This window comes from Ornithorhynchus anatinus, chromosome 1 (assembly GCF_004115215.2).
Source record: "Ornithorhynchus anatinus isolate Pmale09 chromosome 1, mOrnAna1.pri.v4, whole genome shotgun sequence".
Taxonomy (NCBI): domain Eukaryota; kingdom Metazoa; phylum Chordata; class Mammalia; order Monotremata; family Ornithorhynchidae; genus Ornithorhynchus; species Ornithorhynchus anatinus.
The window spans coordinates 123,518,386-123,537,357 of NC_041728.1; the positions used below are offsets into that span (position 1 = coordinate 123,518,386).

Below are 18,972 nucleotides of genomic sequence, written 5' to 3' on the forward strand. Positions count from 1 at the left end.
TGTTCTTCCCCCCTCCCAGCCCCACAGCACTTATGTAGGATTGAATGAATAGTTATTGAGCACTTTTTGTGTGCAAAGCACTGTACTAAGTGTTTGGAAGAGTACAATATAACAGAGTTGATAGACATGTTCCCTACCCACAAAGAGCATGCAGTATAGAAGGGGGAGACAGATATGAATATGAATAAATTATGGCTATGTGCATAGGTTTTGTGAGGCTGGGGGTAGGGTGAATAAAGGGTGCAAATCAAAATGCAAGGGAGATGCAGAAAAGAGTGGGAGAAGAGGGAATGAGGGCTTAGTTGAGGAAGGTCTCTATGAGGAGATGTGCTTTCAATAAGACTTTGAAGGTGGGGAGAGTCATAGTCTGTCTGGTATGAGATGGGAGCATGTTCCAGGCCAAAGGCAGGATGTAAGCAAGGGGTCGGTGGCGAGGTAGATGAGATCAAGGTACAAGTGAGTAGGTTGGCATACTGGTTGCCGAGTCTGTGCAAGACCCTATTCTAAGTGTTTGAAAGACTACAGATAGACAGAAGACAAGCTTTCTGTCCTCAATGAGATACTCTCCCCAAAGAGGCAACAGTTTATCCGTTGGAGGAAGCAATGAGTCTTAATGGAAAGAGCACAGGCTTGAGATTCAAGGGACCTAGGTTCTGCCTCTTACCTGTGGGTGACCTTCGTCAAGTCATTTCATTTCTTATATAATAGCCTTATGATCTGCCACTTCTCCTTTCTGAAATTTATTTTAATGACCACCTTCCCCTGGAGACTGTAAACTCCTTTTGGGCAGGGATCGTACTGACTAACTCTATTGTATAGTACTATTCCAAGTGCTTAATGCAGTGTTCTGCACAAAGTAAGTGCTCAATAAATATGGTTGAATGAATGAATGAATGCTCTAAACACAGTAAACATTCAGTAAATACCATCGACTGGTTGTCATGATCTATTCATTGCATATATATCAATAAATGGCATTTATTGACAACTTACTGTGGGCAGAGCAATGTACTAATAATAATAATATTAACAATAATAATAACAACAAAAATAATAATAAAAGTGAAAATTGTGGGTTTTGATAAACGTCAAGAACTGTACTAAGAGCTGGGATAGATACACGATCATCAAGTCCCAGTGGCCTCTACTCCATCCTAATCCTCCTCGCCTCTCAGTTGTCTTCAATACTGTGGATGACCACCTTCTCCTGGAAACATTATCCAACCTTCGCTTCACTGACTCTATCTTCTCCTGGTTCTCCTTATCTCTCTGGCCATTCATTCTCATTCTCCCTCGTGGGTTCCTCATAATAATGATGGTATTTGTTAAGCGCTTACTATGTGCAGAGCACTGTTCTAAGCGCTGGGGTAGACACAGGGGAATCAGGTTGTCCCACGTGGAGCTCACAGTCTTCATCCCCATTTTACAGATGAGGTAACTGAGGCACAGAGAAGTGAAGCGACTTGCCCACAGTCACACAGCTGGCAAGTGGCAGAGCCGGGATTTGAACTCATGACCTCTGACTCCAAAGCCCGGGCTCTTTCCACTGAGCCACGCTGCTCCTCATCTGCCTCTTGCCCTCTAACTGTGGGAGTCCCTCAAGTTTCAGTTCTGGGTCCCCTTCTATTCTCCATCTACACCCAGTCCCTTGGAAAACTCATTCATTCCCCTGGCTTCAACTCCCACCTTTATGCAGATGATACCCAAATCTACATCTCCAGTCCTGGTCTTTCTTCATCTCTGCAGTCTTGCATTTCCTCTATGTGGATGATTCCCAAATCTATATTTCTGGTTATGATCTCTCTCCATCTTCTCTGCAGTCTCACATTTCCTCTTGCCTTCAAGACATCTCTACTTGGATGTCCTCCCATTAACTCAAGTTTAACACAACCAAAACAGAACTCCTTATCTTCCCACCCAAAGCCTGTCCTCCCCATGACTTTCCCAACACCAAAGATAGCACCACCATCCTTCCTGTCTCATAAGCCCGTAACCTTGATTCATCTCGCTCATCCAACTCACATATTCAATTCATCACTAAGTCTTATCATTCCCCACTTCACTACATCGCTAAAATCTGCCCTTCCTTCCCCACCCAAACTGCTACCATGTTAATGCAATCACTCATCCTATCCCGCCTAATCAGCCTCCTTGCTGGCCTCCCAGCCTCCTGCTGCTTCCCAGTCTGCTGCCCCAGTCATTTTTCTACAAAAACGTTCAGGACATGTCACCCACCCTCCTCAAAAAACTCCAGTGGTTGCCCATCCACCTCCATATCAAACAAAAACTCCTCACCATTGTCTTTAAAGCTCTCCATCACCTTGTCCCCTCCTACCTCACCTCACTACTCTTCTACTACAATCCAGCCCCCAACCTTTGCTCCTCTAACACTAACCTTCTCACTGTGCCTCAATCTCACCTGTCTTGCCACCAACCCCTCACCCACATCCTGCCTCTGGGCTGGAATGCCCTCCCTCCTCAAATTAGATGATTACTCTCCCCTGCTTCAAAGTCTTATTGATGGCACAACTCCTCCAGGAGGCCTTACCTGACTCAGACACCCCTTGCTTCTTCTCCCACTCCATTCTGTGTCACCCTGGCTTGCTCCCTTTGTTCTTTCCCCCTCCCAGCCCCACAGTACCTATGTACATATCTGTAATTTATTTATTTATATTAATGTCTGCCTCCCCTCCTCTAGACCGTAAGCTCGTAATGGGCAGGGGAGGTATCCATTTATTGTTGCATTGTACTCTCCCAACAACTTAGTGCAATGGTCTACACACTGTAAGCACTTTATAAATATGATTTAATAAATGAATGGATGAATATGGAGCTCAGAACAGGAATAACATGAATTGAATTCCCATTTTGGCAGATGAGGGAACTGAGGCACAGAGTAGTTAAGGGACTTCACCAAGATCAAACAGTAGGTAAGTGTCTGACCTGGGATTAGAACTCAGTTTCTTGGACTATCAGACTAGTGCTTTAGAGAGAATCCGTATGGACTAGTGGATAGAGCATGAGTTTGGGAGTCAGGATCTGGGTTCTAGTCCCTTCTCTGTCACTTGTCTGCTGTGCAATCATGGGCAAGTCATTTCATTTCTTTCTGCCTCAGTTACCTCATCTGTAAAATGGGGATTAAGAATGTGAGCCCTATGAGGGACAGGGACTGTGTCCAACCCAATTATCTTATATCAACCCCAGCACTTAGAATAGTGACTGACACATAGTAGGTCCTTAACAAATACTGCATTGTTATTATTATTTATTTTAGGCCACACTGCTTCTAGATTATGTTATGTTACATATAAATATATGTTATTCTGGGGAGATAGACAGCTGGGCAGTATAAAGTCAGCTTTATATGACCTTCTACCATCTCAACCTAGATAATTCTGTAGCCTACGAAGATATAAAGAATGTTGGCAGGATGAATGTAGATTACTGCAAATTAAATCCAATTCACCCTGATCAATCAATCAATGGTATTTATTGAGCACTTATTATATGCAGAACACTGTACAAAGCAATTGGAAGAGTATAATATAACAGAGGTGGTAAACATGGTCCCTGCCCACAGTGAACTTATAGTCTAGAGGTTTCCCAGAAGGAGGCCCTGTTGAAGAGAGTAGATTTGAAATCAAAGAAAAGAAACACATTTTTCACCCAACAGATGGAATTAGTTGCCACAGGATGTTAAAAATCTTGAAAATATGAATAGATTTAAAGAAAGCTTGGATAAATTTATCAACTAAAACTCATAAATAGGCTCTTAGGGATGTTAGAAGTTGAAAAAGTTCAAACCAATGTACAGGCAAGAGTTCCATAATGGATTAATACAGGAAACCATGAGAGGACTACCAAAGAATGCAGACAAAACACTGCTTCCCCAGGTATCACGAAAAGAGCACTGGGATGGAATGAGTTTGGACCTGACCTATTATGGGTTGTAGTATGCTCTCAACTTTCTGTAATTGTTTCAGCTAATGCAATTATGACCTATATTGAATTAACTTATAGTAGACCAATTTTAATTGAACATATCTGATGCACTGCACACTTCCTTCTTCATTAAGTTTCAAGTTAAACGTACCACGTCGGGTCCATAAATATCATCTTGGTCCTCTGCTCTGGTATCAGGATTGGTAATTGCATGAAGTAATAGTTCTGTTATTTTGACTCCCTCCTCTCCTGGAAGGGCTACGGCAATATGAAGAGGAGTTAGTCCTTTCATCTAAAAAAGAAAACAATTTTAAAATAATTAAAAATAAACCCATGATCGGCTTTTCCACAACAGAGCAAGGGGGTGATGGGGGTGCATTTTATCCTTTAGGAAAACAATGTCATTCCCAACTTGGCAGACCTACTACGTATAACATTTACAGTTAATGTACTGTAGATTCTAGTGGCATAAATCTTAATGCAGATAATGACCAGTCATAGCATCCTCAATGATATATTTCTCATACCCTTTCACACACAAAGGTCACATTTCCCAGTACAAGATTGCTGAACTCCTGAAGCAAGTGATATCTTATGTCTGTAAGATGGACAATCATCGTGAGACAACACAATTGAAACCATTTTTCTTTACTGACAGCAAGAATATTAATACTCTTCACAAATCAGCTTACAATATCATTGATCCACTGTAGACCTGTGACTAGAAATGTGTTATTGGTTCATTTCACTAGCAGGGAAAACATTTTTGTTTGCCTTGACTTTCAGAGACTTCCTAGGGGCCAAAACCTGGAGTTTCTCCCCTAAACGTACAAGTGTGCTTCAGGTTGTGCCACCAGGAAGCAGTCATTTTATGATTTTCCTTCCCTCCGTTGGGAATAATCAAAAAAAAAACAACCCACAAAACTTTAAAGTCCCCATGTTCATGGATGTTTGTATCTCTAGGCCCTCTTTGAATGGAATGGGGGAAGGAATTTATGGGGAAAAGTAAAAACAGCAAAAGGAATGCTTTGTACTTAAATGCAGCATGGCTCAGTGGAAAGAGCATGGGCTTTGGAGTTAGAGGTCATGAGTTCAAATCCCAGCTCTGCCACTTGTCAACTATGTGACGCTGGGCAAGTCACTTAACTTCTCTGTGCCTCAGTTACCTCATCTGTAAAATGGGGACTAAGACTGTGAGCCCCATGTAGGACAACCTGATTCCCCTGTGTCTACCCCAGTGCTTAGAACAGTGCTCTGCACATAGTAAGCGCTTAACAAATACCTACATTAGTATTATTATTATTATTAAATGAGAGTTTAATACAAAGGTAATGGATCTTAGGGCCACATTTATCAGTTTCCCATTGTTCATTCATTCTTTCATTTATTCATTCATCGCATTTACTGAGTGCTTCTTGTGTGAAAACCACTGTACTAAGTGCTTGGGAGAGTACAATATAACAATAAGCAGACACATTCCCTGCCCACAACAAGCTTACGATCTAGAGGGGGATACTGACATTAATATAAATAAATAAATAAATAAATAAATAAATAAATAAATAAATAAATAAATGAATGAATAAATAAATAGTGTATCATTATTGAAGTCCTGCTGTCTTGGAAGGAAAGAGATAAAGTGATGTAAGTTATATTTTACACTCAGAAGGTCAGCTACAGCTTTTAAAGTGCAAATGAATCATTTATAGATAAATTCATAAGAAAAGTTTGAAAAACAATTGGGTCCTTTATACTCAAACCAAGACAGACTGTTTATCCAAACAGACAGATGAAACCTTTCCATAAGTTTTTTTCTTTAAATGGTTTTTTTGCACAAGGCTCTCCTTAACCTTAGAAATATTGAACTGTTTGCATTAACATTAATATTACATCATGAATATCTCCTGGGTATTATACTGCTGTTGTTTATAACTACATCAAATGACAGGATTACCTTCGATGGGAATCTTATGTCAGTCCTTGCACCATATTTTAGAAGGAGTTTAACTGCTTCTACATCTGCAGCTTTAATTGCAAGGAAGAGAGCCTGCATGGGAACGTGGCACAAATTGGGATCTGCACCTCGACGCAGGAGCAAGTTGATGGTTGTCCATCTGTTTCTGTGCCTGCAAATGATACAACAGATCTATCTGTCAGTAGCAATTGATAACCTTCAAGGGGCCAAGCTTGAGAAACTGATGGCTCAAGAAGGATCACAAAATTATAGCACAAAATCAATATTAGCATCTCCATATTGGCATCTGAGGACCTGCATTTGTTTGTTATTTTAATATTTGGTTTTGTTTTCTACAAATTGCCAGGGCATATTTATGGCTACTGCAGAGGCTTTGTATACCTGTCTGATGAATTCATGTTATTTAGATTATCAAACTACCCCCTACACCCCACATCCTCACTTTGGTACTATACCTCGCTTCTGGCCCAAGATGTTATCCTTATTCATGAAAGAATAGGACCTCTATGTACCTTTGAACTTTTCATTTAATAGTCTTTGTCACTGTAACCTACTTTGTTGGAAGAGACTGCACTTAACCTCATCCTCTAGACTGTAAACTCATTGTGGGCAGGGAATGTGTCTACCAATTCCGTTGTACTGTACTCTCCCAAGCGCTTTGTACAGTCCTCAGCACACAGTCAGCATTCAATGAATATGATTGTTTGAGTAAAAATTAGTACAAAAGTAGAGGAGTATTTGAAGAATGATCAACCTGATTCTATCCAGGATAGACTCATTGAGGACATTTTTTATTTGGATTATCTGGCCTGGCTTTCTTCATGGCCTTTTCTCTTTGAGTTTCCTATAATCTGGAAGGCCAATGTGGTTTACAGGAAAAATGTGAGTCTGTGAGGCAAGAGGCCTGGTTCAATTTTCAGCTGTGCTATTGTTATGCTGTGTGACCTTAAGCAGCTCACTTTTCCTCTTTATGTATCTTTTGCTCATTTATCAAGTACAGATAATAACTTATACAGCACTTTCCCCACAGATACCTTAAAAAAGGTAAGATGAAATGGCTGATGTGAAAGTGCTTGGGGAAAGTTTCAAAGTGTTAAATTCAAGGTGGCTTAAGTCCATTTTAACCCAATTATTTATAAGATAAATGGACCAGGATCCAAAATTGGCATCAGGAAAGCCAGAAACTTTTCTTGCAGTTGATATTAATTACATCCACTCCACAATTTTAATAAATTGGGAAAATTTAGGTAAATCTGTTCTACCTGAAGAATTTCATAAATGAGTGGCTCTTCTTAATAGGACAAACATTTATAACTGGAGAAAACTGTCTTGCAGTGATTTATGCACCTCTTAAAACATCTAGCATTCCCCAAAACTTTGCTCACTTATAGAACTGGCTTATGACATATAAAAATAGCTTACATCCAGGTTGCTTTGTGAACCGAATTGTGGCCAGATAATAAACTAGTCTCTAATGCTAAAAACATAAAACAAAGGACCAGGTTCACAAGCAAAACAGGGGAGGGGGAAATACATGAGGACTTGTACTTTCCCAAGCACTTGCACACAGTAAGTTACTCTGCACAACAGTAAGTGCTTAATAAATGTGATTGAATGAATGAATTAATTAATGAATGACAAGAATACCAATGAGGGGAACAGGAGAAAAAAAGAGAGAAAAGGAGGAGAAAAAGAGGAAGGAAGAGAAAGATAAGCGGGTACTTGAGACTGCTTCTCTTACTTCTGTTGTGCTCTACCAAGTGTTGAGCACAGCAGGCATTTGGTATGAATGCTGGTAATTAGCTTCTGCCCTTCCACCCCCAGATCAGAAGAAACTCGCTATCCCCCACCAAAATTCTCTCTGGATTTTTTGCATTCTGACCCTTCTTCTCTTCTTACTTCATCATGCATGCATAGTCTTTAGAGAAGTTGCATAGCTTAATGGAAAAGGCACAGGCCAGGGAGCCAGAGGGGTTGGGTTCTAATCATGTTTCTGCCAATTGTTTATTGTGTGACCTTGAGCAAGTCATTTAACGTTTCTGTGACTCAGTTCCCCTGTTCTCCCTCCTACTTAGAGTCCCAAGTGGGACAGGGACTGTATCCAACCTAATTCATTTGTACCTACCCTAGTGCTTAGAACAGTGTTTGATACATAGGAAGCGCTTAACAAATACCTTTAAAAAAAGGAAAAAAAAATAAATTTTCCCATTAAATGAGCCTATATCCACAGCGTTAGCTCATTCTGACCCTTCTCCTCTTCTTCCCCTAGCTTATGCTCACAGTTAAAAGAAACTCTTTCCCTGCCACAAGACTGAATTTGCTGCTTTAGCTCATTCTGACTTTTCCTGCTACCACACCACTATCACTGCTTACAAAAACAATCTTTTATTTCCTCCTTAAATATCATCATGGCAGTGCATGGAGGGAAATTATGCAATGGAGGCAATTAATGTGAGTAAATACCTTATCAATTTATGAGGCAAGAATTTCAGGAGAGCTTGCCAACTCAAATTTAATGATAAAAAGTTAAGCAAAGGAGTTTATTCCATTAAAATTCAGTATTCATTGTCACAGTACGTGTCTATGATTGTTGAAATCTGGGAAGAATTTGAAGGAAATATCAGTCCATTTGTTTTTTTTCTGTTTATGTAAATTTATAAAGAGGTGCCTCTTCAATTATTTAGTTACTTTTAATTTAATATTTTGTGCTTCTATTAATTACATATCAAGTGCATTGTCAGTCACTCTTCAAAGTGCATTTGTTCACATAATATCCTTGATCAATCAATATCAAGGTATTTATTGAGTGCTTATTTTGTGTAAAACACTCTACTAAGTACTTGGGAGACAACACTATAACAGAATAAACATACATGTTTTCTGACCATACAGCTTAGAGGGGGAGACAGACGTTTTATAAATAATTTATCATAAATAATTTAATAACTCCGTAGATTTAATATCACACAAATCAAGGGTAAGGATTACATCTAGTCTCTCTCATATGATTCCAAGGATATAGCACCATGCTCTCTACATGATGATTTACAGAAATTGGGTAAGTTTAACTGGAACTCACTGGAAATACTTTTACAATTGCGCTTGGAGGCCCACCTGAAAAAGGTCTCACTTAATAGTTGGTCATGTCCACCGTAAGCACTCAGTAAATACTGTTGATTGTCTAACTGGACTTCTTTAAAATGGGCTGACCTGCTAAAGGAGGTCTTATAAAAAGTTCACTTCATTTAATCCTACTTTCTGAGCATTTATTACGTGCAGAGGACTGTACAGTTGGTAGACTATGGTACAACAATAAACAGACACATTCCCTGCCCACAACGAGTGTACATTTTATACATGATCACATGTAATAACCAAGGCATTTGTTAAGCTGTTATATGTCAAGCACTGTAAGAAGTGCTGGGTAGCTGTAAGAGAAGCAGGTAAAACACAATCCCTGTCATGCATGGGGCTCACAGTCTAAGTGGAAAGGAGATCAGGCATTTTATCCCCACTTTTACACATAAATCCGCTAACCAGGAAAAAGTAAATAATAATAATAATAATAATAATGTTGGCATTTTTAAGCACTTACTATGTGTCAAGCACTGTTCTAAGTGTTGGGGTATATTCAAGCTAATCAGGTTGGACACAGTCCCAGTCCCATATGAAGCTCAGAGTCTTAATCCCCATTTTACAGATGAGGTAGCTAAGGCACAGAGAAATTAAGTGACTTGCCCAAGGTCACACAGTGGACTCGTGGCAGAGTTGGGATTAAAACCCAGGTCCTTCTGGCTCCCAGGTCTGTACTTAATCCACTAGGCCATCAAACCCACTACCTTAAATAATATAGTACTACCAACATACACTTATCTACAACTTGGATTTTTCTCAGGGAAACATTTAGACTTATTAAACCAAAAGCCCACAGCATGAGTGCTGGAACAGCTCTTGAGAACAGTTATTATAATTGCTATCAAGTGCCGTTGAGTCATTTCTGATTCATAGCAACTCTATGGATATCCTTTCTCCAGAACATCCTGACTTCTGCCATTTGACAACAAGTAAAACTCAATAATAGAATGATGGGGCCATAACCCCAGGCTTCCTCTGCTCTCCTTAATTGACTAAATCCAAGTCCATTGGAGAATAGAATCTGCAGCAAGCAGAGGGGATGCAAGAATTGAGATGTGGCTTCCTTTCCCCACAACATGGCCTGGGAAAACATACCCAAAGCAAAATAACAAGGTCAGGACTGCAGGCTTGGCAGGGAATTGGCTATGAAGGGGAGTTCTTCCCCCTTTACTTGTGAATAGAGCACACCTGGAATTGAGAAGGACCTGGGTTCAAATCCCAAACCCTCCACTTGTCTGCTGTCTGACCATGGGCAAGTCGCTTAACTTCTCTGTGCTTCATTTACCTCATCTGTAAAATGGGAATTATGACTGTAAGTCCCAAGTGGGTCAGGGACTTTGTCCAACCTGATTGACTTATATCTACCCCAGCACTGACTCCAGTACCGGGCACATAGTAAGTGCCTAACAAATAACCATTAAAAAATGGATTACCCTCAGTGTAAGATAACTGAGATCTACAAATAGGATGGACCAAACTTAAGCAGAAAACACCTCCTCTCTGATCATCTCTCTCTCCCATGCCACCCTTCATTATTCACTCTTTTCCTTACCCATCTTCCCTTTCTAGCCCTCTGCTAGTAAGAATGAGCTCTCCTTGACAAGGGTAAAAAGCTCTGTTCGTGGTGTGCGTTTCCTACATTTCTATTTTTTGCTGTATTGATATGCCTGTCTATACCACGCTAGATTATAAGTTCCCTAGGGCAGAGACTGTATCTACCAACTCTATTGTATTTTCTTAGTACAGTGATCCACACAAGGTAGGTGCTTAATAAATACCACTGATGACTGTTTCAGGAGATGTAATTATAAAGGATCACATCATTCTTAGTTTTTCCTAGTAAGAAAAATTACAATCATGTTTATAAAGGTTTGAGATCCTCAAGCGAAGATGATTAGCTAAAAGCATTCTTTCCCATTTCCAGAATTCATATGTTAGAGCAGAAATCATGGCAAATAAATCCTAATTCCACAAGCCTTTGATTTGAAATTCTCTTAATAGTCTCAGGATGAGCAAAAGTCCCACCAAATTACTTCCATGATGAGGAAAGTTCACTAAATGCTTGTCAGGGAACTAATTATTATGCTACCCAAAGTAAAAAAAAAGTGATCCACTAACTCTTCTATTTTTCCAATATAAAGGATGTCTTTAATAGCTACATAAAAGGGAGGGGTTATTAAATTACCCTTTCCCACATGAGTGTCTATTTTATCCAGTTCCTTCCCCCTCGATCCACCTTTAAAAGACCAAGATCTTAGAATCATGTTAGAGTCTCTAACCCCAGCTCCAACACATGTCTGCTGTGTGACCTTGGACAAATCATTTAATTTCTGTGGGCTTCAGTTACCTTATCTGTTCTATGGGGATTAAGAGTGTGAGCCCCATGTGGATCAGGGACAGTGTCCAACCCGTTTAACTTGTATCTACTCTAGTGTTTAGAACAGTGCTTGGCATATAGTTAGCACCTAAGAAGTACCATAGTTATTATTATTATCAGTAGTAGTAGTTTCCGTCAACATCGGGAAACATGCAAAATCACTGAAATTATTGTAGAGAGATACATTAAATCTGAATTTGGTCCAGCATTTTTCAACCCATTCTCTATCTATTGCCACAGTACAATTCCCTGGAAAGCGGTCTCCTTTTTGAAACCAGCTTTAGCAGTTAGGACACAGCCCTCCCCACCTTCAGAGTGCTTCAGAAATCCCACCTCCTCCAGAAAGCCTTCCCTGATAAATTCCCTACACTCTAGTCATGTCATCCCAGTAGTGACCCTTAGCACTTTCATATTTAACCCAGCCTCTGCATTTATATTCGTATTAAACTATTCATTCAGCTCTTTCTCACCCTGGCATTTTTGCACTACTTCCTGCTTTCCCCCTTTTCTTCCTCCTACTCCCACTATTTATAAGTATTTTTTGTCTGTCTCCTCAGTTAGACTGTTCATTCTCTGGGTGCAGAGATGTGCTCTGTGCTTTGGTTGAACTTTCCCAAGAACTCAATACCATGCTTTGCTCTTGAACTCAATACCATGCTTTGCTCTCAGAGGGCGCTTAATAAACTCAATAAACATTGATTAATTGACTTACTCTATGATGGCAAATGCCATGTTCCTCATTGTGCCTTCATTCATGGAGATTTTACTATCAGAATTTGCTTTCAACAAACTGAAGATATTGGCACTCTTCTCCAGATTTTTTTGAGAAACAGGTAGAGAAAAGTTGCAGATACACTGGTTTGATTCAAAAATCGTTTCAGTGCTATACTGAGTACACCTCTCAAACACATCATCATCCAGTGTTCTTTCAAAGCTGATCCTCAATTCTTTTTCAGATGCCAATTCTGTCAGTGTGGACTGGCTCCGCAGGACTGTGATCTCAATGTCTAAAGGGTTATATTCATCTAGGAAGGTAGTTCGAGAAAAGGATAAATCTAAACGATGACTGGAATCTGACAAATTCTTTTTTTCTTCCTGTTCAATTTGGGATAACGCCTTTGTCAATGAAATTGAAGAAATCTGTGTTCTAGAAGCAGGTAATTCAGAGTCGTTTTGATTCTTTACCTAAACAAAGAAGAAAATAGAAGTGCTCAAGTGTTTCAGCTTCCTTTAGTGAAGAATCAGTTCCCAAGGATTTAATGCTCTTTAAATAAAAAATCTAATTTGGGTTACTATACAGTAGGTTTTCAATAACACATTTATTCCCCTAAGCAAAGTAAAACATTTTCAAATTCAGAACCATCAATCAATTATATTTATTGAGCACCTACCGGGGGCAAAGCACTGCAGTAAGCTTTCCGGAGAGTACAGTAAAACAGAGCTGATAGACATATTCTCTGCCCAATTGTAAAGGGCTGAGTCTTAAAGAAGTCATTCAGCAGGACATTACTTAAACCATTCCGGGCAAGTGAGATTCCATCAAGCTTGAAATACTTCCCAAAAAGAAGATTACATGACATGTACCACTGAACAATTCAAGCGTTTAATAACCCACGCTGCTGTGAAATCCTTCGGAGTACATCTGATACTGGGTACATGACATTTCAAACTTCTTTCTTATTGTTCTGTACAGTACAATAAAATTTTACTTTCGGATATTTGGAAGTGGTATGCCATGTCTAAAAATTTCAACCATATTTGGAATGTTTAAGTTTCAATAGTTAAGCAGCACTTCGTAGAAACTGATGAAAGTTCAAAATGTAAGCTCCTCAAGGCCATGGAATGTGTCTTCCAGTTTTATTGGATGCTCCCAAGTGCCTACTACAGCACTCTGCCCATGGTTAGTCACTCAGTAAGCCCCAAATCTAAGAAAAACCAAAGACAGGATTCCTCTACTAGGGATTGCTTAGACACAACTTGAGGCCCTGAATCAAAGGATCCAAATAAATGTTTAATCATCTTATGTATTTACATGCCACAGAGCCCTGTAATAAGACATACTGAAAAGCACACATAAAAGAAGGTAGCACTATCTTTCTCCCTTTCTCCCTTTTCTAATTAATTAATTAATTAATCAGTCAGTCATATTTATTGAGCACTTACTACATGCAGAGTAGTGTACTAAACACTTGGGAGAGTATAATACAACAGAGTTGGTAGACACATTCCCTGTCCATAATGAGTTCATGGTCTAGAGGAGGAGACAGGCATTAAGATAAATAAATAAATTGCAGATATTCATTCATTCCTTCATTCAAATGTATTTATTGAGTGCTTACTGTGTGCAGAGCATGTATACAAGTGCTGTGGGGCTGATGGAGGGGTGAGTAAAGGGAGCAAATCAGGGTGATGCAGGAAGGACAAAGAGGAAATGAGGACTAAGTCAGGGAAGGCCTTTTGGAGATGTGCCTTCAGTAAAACTTTTAAGGCGGAGAGAGCAATTGTCTATTGTATATGTTATTAATGATAATAATAGTAATAATAGTATTAGTTAAGCACTTACTATGTGCCATGCACTGTTCTAAGCTCTGGGGCAGATAGAAGTTAATCAGTTTGGACATAGTCCTTGTCCCACATGGGTCTTATATTCTTAATCCCCATTTTTTACAGATGAGGTAACTGAGGCACAGAGAAGTTAAGTGACTTGTCCAAGGCATGACACATGGCTGAGCTAGAATTAGAACTCAAGTCCTTCTGATTCCCATGTCTGTGCTCTATCCATTAAGCCATGCTGTTTCTCGAGCTTTGGAGCACTTACTGTGTGAACTGAGCACTTGGGAGAACATACATAACAGAGTTGATAGACACATTCCCAGCCCACAGTGAGCTTACTCTCCTTCCCTCTTCAGATCCAGCTTGTGAAATTTATACAGTTCATTAGAGACTGGGAAAAGATTACTGCAGAATATGCTCTAGACCGTAAACTTACTGTAGGTGGGGAACATGTTTGCCAAGTCTATCACAGTGTACTCTCCCAAGTGCTTAGTATAGTGTTCTGCGCACAATAAGTGGTCAATAAATACTATTGATAGATTACTCTTCAGGATAGCAAGAGGAAATTCTTGGGGAATCCCAGCTGTGGAGAGATCCATTGACAATACAGATCAGCTAACTGGGTAAATGCAATAAATACGATTGAATAAATGAATGAATCAGTAGTGACAGTAGCAGTAATAATAGTAATGGTATTTGTTAAGCACTTACTATGTTCCAAGCACTGTACTAAGCGCTGGGATAGATGAAAGCTAATCAGATTGGAAACAGTCCCTGTCCCATATGGGGTTTACAATCTTAATCCCCATTTTGCAGGTGAGGTAACTGAGGCACAGAGAAGTGAAGTGAGTTGTCCAAGACAAGTGGCAGAGCTGGATTAGAACCCAGGTCCTTCTGACTTCTAGGCCTATGCTCTGACCACCAGGCCATGCTGCTCTCAAACCTTGGCAGGACTTCTATGGAAGGTTTCCTGCTCATAAAAACCCTCTGAGCTTTAAATTCTAACTAATTTTAGGGTAACTAATCTTTACAATAGGGAGATTTTCTAAAACTGAGAACATTGCTGGGGGGTTAGAATGGGAGGTGGATGTCCACAGCATTGAACAAGTGTTTGATAGGGATGGGTGTATCATCAGAGCTCTTTAGCCAAAATCTATGAAAGAGCAGTCACAGATCTCATTTTTCCCTAACCATCAAGTTACTTTTCAAAAGAGCCTCCCTTTTCACCACCACAGATTCCACCATCTCCTTCTGCACAAGTCACTTTATTCCTGGAAAAGACCAAGGAAAGCTAAGCTCCTTGTGGTCACGGAACATGTCTACTAACTCTGTTATATCGTTATATATACTCTGTTATAGGGAAGCAGTCTGGCCTAGGGGATAGAGCATAAACCTGGGAGTCAGAAGGACCTGGGTTCTAATCCTAGCTCTGCCACTTGTCTATTGTATGATCTTGGGCAAGTCACTTCACTTCCCTGTGCCTCAATTACCTCATCTGTAAAATGAAGATTTAGACTAACTCCATGGGGAACAGGGACTGTGTCCAACCCAATTACCCTGTATCTATCCCAGAGCTTAGTACAGTGCCTGGCACATAGTAAGCACTTAAATATCACAATCATTTTTATTATTATTACTGCACTCTCCCATATTCTTAGTAGAGTGCTCCGCACAGAGCAAGTGGTCAGTAAGTACCATTGACTGATTGAAAGCTGCGATAACTACTCTCACTTCATCAAGTTTCTTCCATACTTTCATATTTAGATAAGTCAATAGTCAGGGATCATAAGACTGAGGAGCAGCATGGCATAGGGGATGCAGCATGGACCTGGAAGTCAGAAAGCCATGGGTTCTATCCAAGTTCCTCCACTTGTCTGCTGTGTGATCTTGGGTAAGTCACTTTACTTCTCTGGACCTCAGTCACCTGATTTGTAAAATGGGGATTGAGACTGAGCCCCATGTGGGACAGGGACTGTGTCCAATCTGATTTTCTTGTATTTAACCTAGCCCTTAGTACAGTGCCTGGCACATAGTAAGTGTTTATTAAGATTCCTCAGAGATACAAAAAAAACATTGTTTCTAAATACAATAGATTTGATAGTATCACATCAAAGTGCCTGAATGCTATAGTTGCACTACTCATTTAGAAATTGAATTCAAGTATATGAAATAGGCCAAAAATCTATTGATATGTGTGAGGTACAGGCCTAAGAATGATAAAATTAAATTTGTAGAGAAAAAGAAGTTTAAAAGGGAACTCATTCCTCTGGTTATTCACATATAATTGGTTAAAAGCAAGATTGTGACTAAACTCCATGAGACAATAATTGCTGACTTGAAAGTTATAGGTTAATAGCAGGCTCACCTGGTATTCAGTGAAGTTCCTCTCAGCGATATTGCGTTTAAATGATTTGACAGGAAAATAAATAATAAAGCATATACACAGAACCGTTAGCCCTTCATCAGTGCATTTATTCACATCAGCTCCATTATCAAGAAGAAGATTGATGATGTCATTATGGCAATTTACCTGTAAGGGGAGGATAAACAAGACCACGTGATTTACCTCTAACAAAAAAAGGTTTCACTTCCCATGTGAAGCTACATGGACATGAAATGGTTGGTGATCCATTTGATGGTCTTTCTGGGTCTGAACTTAGGAAAATAAGCACAGAGTGAAATCTAGGCTCTTGGGCACCAAACCCCTCCTTCCAGGGGGCCAGACCCACAAAATCATGGAGAAACACCAAGATGAGGGGAGGGAGTGTATAAGCCATGTAACTATAAAGTTGGAACACTGCTTGTTGGACCTTGGGTTCTGTGGATGCTGGACCTGTAATAATAGATGGGGAGAATACCCCAGGGGAAGCCTGTCTGGACAGCAGGAACTAATGCCGGTCCAGGCCAGCCCTGTCGGTCAGCCCCTTCACCACCCTAACTGGAAAATTTCAATCCTCTGTCCCTTCCCCTGTGCTCTAATTCAATTTGACAGAAGTTCTTTGATCCAGGACCTAATTGGATTAATCAATCAATTATATTTATTGTGTGCAGAGCACTATACTAAACACTTGGGAGAGTGCAATATAACAATAAAACAGACACATTGCCTACCCACAATGAACTTACAGTCTAGAGGCTAGGATTTCCACCTCCAGAACATCCATGACCATCTCAGAACCAACATGAGCTCTCAAGGTGTGGTGACTCCACTAAACCTGCAGCTTTCTGGTCAGTTGGCTTTTTGTAAGTACTTAAAAAATAGCATCATCATCATCATCATAATCATGATTGTCACCATTTCAACCAAGCTGTTTTTAAGGTTCCAATTAAGATCTCTAAAAATTCACCGATGTCTCACACTCCCAAATTCATTCCTTCCTTTGGATTCACTCTTCCTGGTTATTCTGTATCATCAGCACCCCTGTATTGAAGCACGGTTTGGGCAGTGGTTCTGTCCTTCATAATAACAAGAAGAATAATTAAGGTATTTGTTAGGCACTTACTATGTGCCAGGCACTGTTCTAAGCACTGGGGTAGATACAAGATAATGGTGTTGGACACAGCCCTTGTCCCACACAGGGTTCCCAGACTTAATCCCCGTTTTACGGATGAGGGAACTGAGGCACAGAGAAGCTAAGTGACTTGCCCAAGGTCACCCAACAGGCAAGTGGGAGGGCTGGGATTAGAACCCATGACCTGCTCACTCCCGGGCCAGTGCTCTGGCCACTAGGCCATGCTGCTTCTCCTGAAAAACATATCTGAAAAGTAGAGGATGACAGAGCACCGGGAGAGGCAAGGGAGTACCCAGCCTCCATTAATGCATCAGTTTCCATAACAATCACCTTCCAGGTCTTGTCACAGCATCACCTCTATATTGTGTTACGGCCATAAATGGATCCCATCCAGGCACTGTGCACTGTGCTACATGCCTACTTCTCAACTTAACAAATACCATCATTATTATTATTACTTGCTCACTGCACTCTGTGCCTAGGTCCCAGGGAGAAGATAAAATAATAATAATGATGGCATTTGTTAAGTGCTTACTATGTACCAAGCACTGTTCTAAGCGCTGGGGGGATACAAGGTAATCCCACATGTCCCACGTGGGGCTCACAATCTTAATCCCCACTTTACAGATGAGGCAACTGAGGCACAGAGAAGTTAAATGATTTGCCCAAAGTCACACAGCTGACAAGTGGCAGAGCTGAGATGAGAACCCATGACCTCTGACTCCCAAGCTCGTGCTTTTTCCACTGAGCCATGCTGTTTCTTGCAAGGAAGAGACAGTGCAAGTGGTACTGCAGTATTTTTTACCTCAACAAATCCCTGCCTTCACTTATGTTTTCTATCATCATCAGACAGAAAAGACTACTTTTGGATTACTACACAACTTAGTTATCTGCTTATGAAACATAAATAAAACCCATTACGGTACAGGTTTCAAGCAAAAACTCCTTACCACCGAATTCAAGACACTCAATCAGTTCTTTCTCCCTCACTTATCCTCACTTATCTCCCACAACAAATACCATAACAAATGGTGCTTAACTAATACCATAAAAAAACCAAATCCGGGGCCACACACTTTGGTCCATTTTTTATTATGGTATTTGTTAAGTGCTCACTATGTGCCAGGCACTATACTAAGCACTAGGATAGATGTGAGCTAATCAGGTTGGACATAGTCCCTGTCTCACATGGGGTTCACAGTCTTAATCCCCATTCTACAGATAACTGAGGCACAGAAAGTGAAGTGAAGTGCCCAAGGTCACATGACAGAGAAATAGTGGGGTCAGGATTAGCACCCAGGACCTTCTTTCTGATTTCCACACCCTTGCTCTTCCCACTAGGCATACTGCCTCTATCAATCAGTCAGTGGTATTTATTAAGTACTTACTGTGTGCAGCACACTACTAATTGCCTAGGAAAATACAATGGAGTTGGTACACACAATCCCTGCTCACAAAGAGCTTAAAGTCGAAAGCAG

At 40.2% G+C, this 18,972-nt stretch overlaps 1 protein-coding gene across 5 annotated transcripts in view; it reads right to left on the reverse strand.

Annotated features, from left to right (window-relative positions):
- The window catches only part of ANKMY1 (ankyrin repeat and MYND domain containing 1), a 154,273-nt gene that overhangs the window by 93,684 nt on the left and 41,617 nt on the right, over window positions 1-18,972 (reverse strand). For all 5 annotated transcript variants that reach the window (XM_029079303.2, XM_029079417.2, XM_029079172.2 and 2 more), the window contains 4 exons: window positions 16,348-16,512; window positions 12,142-12,614; window positions 5,897-6,068; window positions 4,094-4,234 (listed from right to left, as the gene is read on the reverse strand). In XM_029079303.2, coding sequence (XP_028935136.1) covers window positions 4,094-4,234; window positions 5,897-6,068; window positions 12,142-12,614; window positions 16,348-16,512 — 951 coding nt within the window. The remainder of the gene's footprint in view (window positions 1-4,093; window positions 4,235-5,896; window positions 6,069-12,141; window positions 12,615-16,347; window positions 16,513-18,972) is intronic.